Source organism: Gracilinanus agilis, chromosome 1, assembly GCF_016433145.1.
Source record: "Gracilinanus agilis isolate LMUSP501 chromosome 1, AgileGrace, whole genome shotgun sequence".
In the NCBI taxonomy this organism is placed as follows: Eukaryota; Metazoa; Chordata; class Mammalia; order Didelphimorphia; family Didelphidae; genus Gracilinanus; species Gracilinanus agilis.
This window is the reverse complement of record NC_058130.1, coordinates 666,725,957-666,734,966: the sequence shown is the minus strand read 5'-3', so window position 1 is coordinate 666,734,966 and position 9,010 is coordinate 666,725,957. Positions and strand designations below refer to the sequence as shown.

General features: G+C 39.8%; 1 protein-coding gene across 2 annotated transcripts in view; it reads right to left on the bottom strand.

Moving 5' to 3' along the window:
• Positions 1-458: 458 nt before the first annotated feature.
• DEPTOR (DEP domain containing MTOR interacting protein) overlaps positions 459-9,010 on the bottom strand; it is a 187,418-nt gene continuing 178,866 nt past the window's right edge. For both annotated transcript variants that reach the window (XM_044668938.1, XM_044668943.1), the window contains one exon: positions 459-818. In XM_044668938.1, the coding sequence (XP_044524873.1) occupies positions 690-818 (129 nt within the window). In that variant the 3' untranslated portion in view covers positions 459-689. The remainder of the gene's footprint in view (positions 819-9,010) is intronic.

Sequence of the window (9,010 nt, the reverse complement as noted above, 5' to 3'; positions counted from 1 at the left end):
GCCTACAATCACTTGCCCCCTAAAGGGTAATGTACCTTCTGAGAGTTCTAGAATATTGTTTTAAAAAAACATTATAAAAGTTTCTCTTCCATACCGTTTTGGAAAGCGTGGCATAAATGAAAAGTTGACCACTTGGGTCAATCTTGGGGGATTTTAGACATTTCAACGTTTCCAACCTATTTCTCTCAAAAAGTTGGCACATGTTTACAGAGGCCCCTGCAGGTATCACTTGGATATGAGGTTCATTGAATTCTATCAATGCTATTGTACTAATTCATGCTGATTTCACTAAGATTTCAAAAGGAGAACTCTCTGAGGATATTCCGTCATTCGTGGGAATTTTTGGCATCTTGAGGTTTAGAGAGAGAAGCATTTCAGTTTCTTTCTAAAAATGAAAAGCTGTAAAATGAACACAAGTATGACAAACCCTGAAAGGACGGTGGGGAGGCAACCCTGTCTGCTAGTAAGTCCATTTTCCTAAAGGAGAAAAAGGGATGGATTCCTTAAAGGGCACTTGCACATTTAAATCACCTACGAAAGCACACCAAAGGGGGAAGGGAGACGCCTCTGGTCAACGGCATCCATCTAGGTGGGGAGACAGCTTTTCCCTTGCACTGTTTTGGGTTCTTCTCGGCAAGTAGTTCCGATCACATCCGTCTGATACAGCGGCCAATGGGGGAGCCTCCTCTTTAGTACTCGAGCTCTTCCATGACTTCCATGACGATGGTCCGAGGGCCGGTCAGAATCAGGTTGCTCACGGTCCGGTAGTCAACATGCAGGACGTTGAGACCATTCACAGAAACAACAAACTGACAGACCTGAGAAGCCAAAGGCAGGAAGTACTTCTTTGAGATCAAGGCTTTGCACAGAAAGTTATTGAATTTTAAAAGAAAAAAACATTTTTATTGATATCACCTACATTTCCCATTATATATATGTGTGTGTACATATATACACATGTGTATACATATATAAACCATAATTTGGCAATATTTATAGTTTAAATAACAAAAATGTATAATTGTAATATATAACGGCATTTAATAAACCAAAATAGGTAAATTAATATAGGTAGAATCATCTATAGTGCAGAGTGTCTATACTACAGCAAATGTTTCATTCTCTGTTTGCGGCTGCATGTCATCGAAAATGGCTACACTTGTCAGTGCTGAAACGCCATCACCGATCTAATACAACTTCCTCTTTTGACAGATATGGAAACTGAGGCGGGGGCATTAAGTGATTTGCCCAAGAACATATAGGTAGTAAGTAAGCATCAAGGGCTGAATTTAGATTCAGCTCTTTTGGCCCCAAGGCCAATTCTCTTTCCACTGTACCCCTTTCATTTCATTTTATTATATTGTATTGTATTTTAATTTAATTTATCTATCTATCTATCTATCTATCTATCTATCTATCTATCTATCTATCTGTTTGTTGATTCATTCATTTTTTAGGCCCTTACCTTCTGTCTTGGAGCCAATATTGTGTATTGGCATCAAGACAGAAAAGTGGTAAGGGCTGGGAAATGGGGGTCAAGTGACTTGCCCAGGGTCACACAGCTGGGAAGTGTCTGAGGTCAGGTTTGAACCTAGGACCTCCTGTCTGAGAGGCCTGGCACTCAATCAACTGAGCCACCCAGCTGCCCCACCCCATCCCCTTTTCATTTTAAAATTATATGAAGTCATGGTATAGTGGAGATAACACTATACTTGTAGGCAGAATGATCTGTGTTCCAAACCCGCCTCTGACGAGTATGGCTGTGGGAAAGTCATTCAACTTTACTTCACCTCAGTTCCAACATTTATAAAATGGGGCAATTAATTGCACCTACCTGACAGGGCTGTAATGAGGTTCCTGTGACATAGTGTATGTGAAGCACTCTGGAAACTTTCAAGGACTAATACGTGTCACCTATTTTGTTATTATCAGTTGACAATCCTTGTTTAATAATTAGTAATAAACAATCATGGAGGCAAGCTAGATGGCTCAGGGGATAGAGTGCTGGACCTGGAGTCTGGTTGTTGCATACTCACTAGTTGTGTGACCTTGAGCAAATCGCTTAATGTCTGTTTGCCTTAATCCACTGGAAAAGGAAATAGTGAACTAGTATCTTTGCCAAGAAAATCTCCAAAATGGGATTACAAGGAGCCATCACTTTGAGGAGACCAGCAAATAGGAATGGGTATCGAAGGTTTTCTGATTTTCTTTCTCTCTCTCTGTCCCTCTCATTCTCTCTCTCTCTCTCTCTCTCTCTCTCTCTCTCTCTCTCTCTCTCTCTCTCTCTCTCTCTGTCCCTCTCATTCTCTCTCTCTCTCACACACACACACACACACACACACATAGCTCAAGTTAATAAAAGAATTCATGTCCTCTTAATAGGTGGGGTAGAGAAAGGGAAGGAGAGAATTTAGAACTGAAAATAAATTTTAAAAAAATTTAAGTTAATGAAGGTTAGCCTCTAACTTTTATTAACTTTATTAACAGCAGTTCAAGAAAGAAAGAAAGAAAGAAAGAAAGAAAGAAAGAAAGAAAGAAAGAAAGAAAGAAAGAAAGAAAGAGAAAAACACCTTACTTTTGGGCTTAAACTTGATACAAGTATCAATTCTAAGGCAGATGAACATTAAGGGTTAAGTCAATCCTAAAGGATCAAGTGACTTGCCTAGGGTCACACAGCTAGGAAGTGTTTGAGGCCAGATTTGAACCTCCCAACTGCAAGCTTGGATCACTATGCATTGAACCACCTAGCTGCCCCTACTGGGCACCCTATTTTGAGAGGGATATCAACAATGCAGGGCACATGCATTCAGAGGGTCAGAGGGTAATGACAAGGGTAGCAAAGGGACTTAAAACTCTGAACAAATGAGGTATAGTTGAAGAGGCATTTAGCGTTAGAGAAGAGATGATCCAGAAGACACATGATGGCTGTCTTAAAATACTTTATGCTGCTAGGGAAGGGGTATTAGATAATCTGTCTGGTTTAAGAGAACAGAACTGAGATCAATGAGGAAAGGTTGAATTGAAGCCGATTTCAGTTTCATATACAAGGGACTCTCTTAATACAGGGGTCGGCAACGTAGGGCTCTCTAGCCATATCTGGCTCTTTTGAGGGCCAGATATGGCTCTTTCTGCAGGAGCCATAAAGTCGATTTTTTTTTCAGGTGCTGTTACAGGAGCACACTGTGAGCACTGTACAGTTCTCATGAAATTACATTTTTAAAAATGTGGCATTTATGGCTCTCACGGCCAAAAAAAAGGTTGCCAACCCCCGGTCTAACAATTAAAATTGCCTGGAAATGTAAACAGATTGCTTGGTGCCGAGGCAGGATGACTACTTGTCAGGACTTCCTTAGAGTTCTGAAAGGCTAAAATACAAATGACTCTTCTGCCTCTGAAATCTATGACCCCTTCAATCACAAAATCAAAAAGCATTTATTAAATGCCTAATAAGAATCATAGCTAGCATTTATATAGCACTTTAAGGTTTACAGAATTCTTTCCATGTCTTAACTCACTTGATCTTCACAACCACTCTAGGAGGCAGATGCTGTTAAATGTCCATCTTACGGATGAGGCCACTGAGGGTGGAAGAGGTGAAGTACCGTGTCTGGAATGCTATAGCTACTAAGTGTCTGAGACAGGATTTAAACTCAGTCATTTTTACTCCAAGTCTTGCATTCTACCTACTACCCTACCTACCTGCCTGGTATTATGCACTAAATCCAAAAATGAAACATCCTGCATTCACAAGTTACTTGCATAACTTGCATAATGTGTTCTTATTCAGGCATTTCAATCCTGCCCTACTCTTTGTGACCCCATTTGGGATTTTCTTGACAAAGATATTAGAGTGGTTGTCATTTTCTTTTCCAGGTCATTTTACAGAGGAGGAAATTGAGGCCAAAAGAGTTAAATGACTTGCTAGTAAGAGTTGAGTGACACAGCTAGTAAGTTTTTTCTGGTTCCAGGTTTGACACTTTCTTCATTGTGCCTCCTAGCTAGCCAAGCTCTGGTGACTAACTTATACTCAATACATATGCATTAAAAGCTAAACAAGTTTAAACAATAAATGTCACTGGATAATGGCCATCAGGGCTAGGTATTTCACAGCTAAACAAGTATAATCCACGACTGAAGAGAGTCATCAGTGGCAGAATTTTCATTTCGAGGTCTCTGATGTCAAAGGTGATTTGACCCTTTACTATGGGGATTTGAACATTAGTTCCTGTTCAGATGGAAGGAGCACCGAGATCTTTTCAGATTCTCAGATTTGCCTGTCAATGGCCAGAGGCCTGTTGGTTTGTGGGCAGTATTTCATCACAGTGCCAAGATGCCCTTGCCTGTAAGTAATTCTATCCTCATTACACCACAAAAGCAGAAGACAAAACAGGCTCTCTCACTGCTAGCAACAGGGATGCCCAACTAGCAACACACACACTCACACACACACACACACACACACACACACACACACACACACGTGTGAGATTTAATCACAGAATGCCAGGTCTAGAGTGATCATCTAACCTAACAATGATGGTATACACAGTCGTATCTGATTCTTCATGATCCCCATTTGGAGTTTTCTTGGCAAAGACATTGAAGCGCTTTGCCATTTCCTTCTTCAAATCATTTTGCAGATGAGGAAACTGAGGCAAACAGGGGAAAGTGACTTGCTCAGGGTCACACAGCTAATTAAGTGTCTGAGGCCAAATTTGAAGTCAAGGAGGTGGGTCTTCCCGATTCTAGGTTCAGAACTCTTATCCACTTCTCCAGCTGGCTATCCTTGTTATATACAACAGGACCAAAGATTTAGCCTAGAAGGTGCCTAAAAGTCCTACTCCCTCATTTTGCAAATGAAGAAAATGAAGCCCCCACAGAGGTTAAGTAAATTTTTCCAAGGGCACACAAGTATCAAGTGACTCACCAGAAACAAGACTCAACCCCAGATTTGACAACAAATCCAGCAGTTAGTTGCCATTTGCATTACTCTGCTTCCTATGCTATCTCCCAGCTTAAATGAATAAGTAAGACAAAGAAACCACAGACATTGCAGTGGGGAAAGACCCAGATGGCATAGACTTAGGAACACTATTATGACAGCATCAAAGCATAAGCAAGTGAAAATATAAACAACATTAAGTGTGTGGACCTAGCTATGAATGAGAGGCAAAGGAATGATTATTTATTCAGGCTGAAAAAAAAACTTAAGAAACAGTCCGTTTCTTGACACTCTTGAGCTGAGGTCAGAGGAAAAAACTATTCCCTGCACTTTGAGAGCTCACCCCAACTTTCTGTGCCTCAGGAAAATCACACACCCTGTTGTGTGTGATGTTGAAAGCCTGAGACTTCACACGGCGTGTGCCCCACAACCAGAGTTAGGCTTCCTTTGGCATTTAAAATCCTTCATGATCTATAAAACCACAGAAGAGGAAAGGAATCCTAGAGGTTGTATTTTAGAGAAGAGGAAGCTGAAGCTGGGAGAAGGGAAGCAAGGAAGGAAACAAGCAATTATTAAGCAGCTCTTATATTCTAGACCTTTTATAAATATTATTTATATTAATCCTTACAACTCTGGGAGGTTAAGTACTATTGCTATCTCCATTTTACAGTTGAGGAAATTGAAGAGCAGAAAAATTTAAGTGACTTGCCCAGTGTCACACAGTTCATATTTGAGGCAGAATTTGAACTCAGCTCATCCTGACTCTGAGGAGTTATCACTCTCTCCACTGTCTAGGCTTAGTCTAGTCTAGGTTACACAGTGAATGAATGGAGTGGCTAGTGCATAGAGTACTGGGCCTCGAGTCAGAAAGTCTCATTTTCCTGAGTTCAAATCTGGCCTCAGACATTTACTAGCTGTGTGACTCTGGGCAAGTCACTTAGCCCTATTTGCTTCAGTTTTCTCATCTGTAAAATGAGCTGGAAAGGGATGTGACAAACCACTCCAATATCTTTGCCAAGAGAACTACAAAGAGCCTGACATGACTAAAATGAATGAACAACAAAACACTCAGTAAATTCATGGAAATAATGGTTCTGTGATCCTGGACACTTCTCTTAACCCCCTCTCCCACATCCCTCATTCCTTAGGAAATAATCTAAAACTATAAATTGCAGATAATATGCGGATCTGCACTGATAGGAAGAGTGTTGAGGAATTCCCTAAACCAAGAAAAATTACAGGGCTGGTTAAAAAAAAAGTAACATTATCTATGCCATTTATTAATGTATCACAATTTCTTTTGTTGTTCTTCCATTATTACACATAAAAGTTGCTTCTAATTTTTTGCTCTTAAGAACAGACTAATTATGAATATTTTTATACAAACTGATATCTTTTCCTTTTTGTAAAACTTTTAGGATATTTAGGGTTAAAAATCTCCATTTTGCATCTGCTACTCTGCCTGGTTTCAGCTCCTTGGACAAGACACTGTTTGTTGTCTCCTTCTCCCTGCTTTCCTATCTCCCTTCTTGTATTGTCTCCCCATTCAGATTGGAAGTTCCTTGAAGGCAGGGACAGTCTTTTTATTCATTGTATCCCCAGAGTTTAGTACAGTGTCTGACACATAGCAGGTGCCTAATAAATATCTGATTGGATTGGATTATATCGATTAGGACATCACACGTTCATATGAATGCATCAAACAATACATTCAACTTTTTCATATTTGTATTCTAACCAATCAGTATTTTTGACGTTGGGCTAATAACAAGAAATACGTCACTTGCTTCTAATTGGTTTAACTCTGCCCACAACTGCTAATTTTTAAACTAACATGATGTTGATAGCACATTTATAACCTGTATCAAACTGCTTACCTCTCAGGGAGGGGGAACAGGAGGGAGGGAGGGAGGGAGGGAGGGAGAGAATTTGGCATTCGAAATGACAGAAAATGATGGTTAAAAATTGCTTTCACAGGCAATTGGGAAAAATAAAATATTACTGAACAAAAGAAGAAAATAACATGATGTTCTGCAAACAGAAACAGGTCAAATTATTTAGCAACCCTGAGTACTAACAGGAAAGCAGTTCAATTATAGTGGGACTAAAATTAATAGCCAACAGTACACTCTGTTCTTCCAATCGCATACACGTTAGCTATAAGCACAGCACAAAAACAGCCGCAGGGAAAAGAAATGTCTCTCCCTTCAATAAAGGTGATATGAATCACAGAATCCCAGAACCGGAAGGAATCTCAGGTGCCAACTGGGCCCAATCCGTCACTGAATGAAAATCCCTTCTACTCAGCACATGGTCATCTCAGCCCCACTGAACACCTTTGGTCCCAGGGAAATAGGTGGGAATTGCTCTTATACTGGGGAGCTTTTCCTCTCATACAAGCTTAAATCTGTCTCCCTACACTGTAGCTTCTCTCTTTGGCTCATGACTTTGAGCAACTCTGCCTCACTTGCATCCAATTCATGCACCCTTGTGATGTCCTCTTTGAAAACAAAGGATCTGGGCAGCTGTGTAGCTCAGTGGATAGAGACCCAGCTCTGGAGAAGGGAGGTCCTGGGTTTAAATCTGGTCTCAGATGCTTCCTAGCTGTGAGACCCTGGGCAAGTCACTTAACCTTAATTGCCTAGCCTTTACCACTCTTCTGCCTTAGAACCAATACATAATATATTTTTTTAAAGAGGATAGAAAAAAAAAAAAGAAAACAAAGGATGAACAACAGTAATCAAATGTTTGGCAACTTGTTCTATACTTTGTATCCAAGCAAAGTAAGTCTAATTGCTCTGCTTCGTGATAGCCTTTCAAATATTTGGAAACAGATAACAGTAATAATGGTAATAATTACAACAATAACTGGCATTTATATAGCATTTTGTTTGCAAAAGGCTTTAAAAATATCTTCTCTTTTGGTCTTCAAAATAACCCTGGTAGGCATATAAGGCTGACTGAGGTTTAGTGACTTGTCCAGGGACACATTGGCAGTAAATGTCTGAGACTGGATGTGAACTTGGGTCTTTCTGGGTCCAGTGAAGTGAATAGAATGCTGGCCCTAGAGTCAAGAGGACCTGAGTTCAAATGCAATTTTATATGCTTACTAGCTGAACCATCCTGGGCAAGTCACTCAACGCTATTTGCCTCCATTTCCTCATCTGTGAAATAAGCCAGAAGAGAAAATGGCACACTACTCTAGTATCTGCCAAGAAAAACCATAAAATGGGGTCATAAAGAAAGAGATTTGATTGAAGACAACTGAACAAAAACTTATCGACCCCAGATACAGTGCCTTACCCACTGTTAATGTTGTCTCCTTAAAAATCTCCTTTTCTCCCAGTTCATGATCTCTAGTCTTCATACCATTGCAGCTTGTCTATGTCTTTTATAAATTTTTAATTTTTTAAGTTTAAAACTCTTATCTTCTGTCCTAGTATCAACTCTAGGACAAAAAGACAAGAGCTAGGCAAGCCAGAGTTAAGTGACTTGTCCATGGTCGCACACAGCTAGGAAGTCTCTGAGGTCAGATTTGAACCCAAGTCCTCCTGACTCCAGGCCTGGCATTCAATCTACTATGCTAGCTAGTTGCTCTCCCTCATCTATGTTCTTGCTAAAAAATAGTGCCCAAAGTGAGCACAATATTACTGATGAGTATAGTAATGTCTAAATATAATTAAACTATCACCTCCCTCCTTTTAGACTTTCAGTTATCCATTAATGCAGTTGAGTGTAGTATTCATACTACTGACTCAAACTCAGCTTGAAGACAACTAATAAATTCACGTCTTTCTTGTGAGAACTGTTGTATAGCCACAACTCCTGCATCTTGGATAAGTTAATTTTTAAATACAATTTATTTCTAACAAATGTCATCTTCTAGCTAGTTGAAGTCTTTTTTTACATAGATTCTAATAATCCAACATAATATACCTCTCTGCAAGTCTAGTGTTATCTGCAAATGTGTAGGCATTCTTCTAATTCCTCCAACTCAGTGATTGATAAAAATGATAATGCACGATGGGAAAAGGGCAGATCCCTAGGATTTTCCATTAAGACATCCCT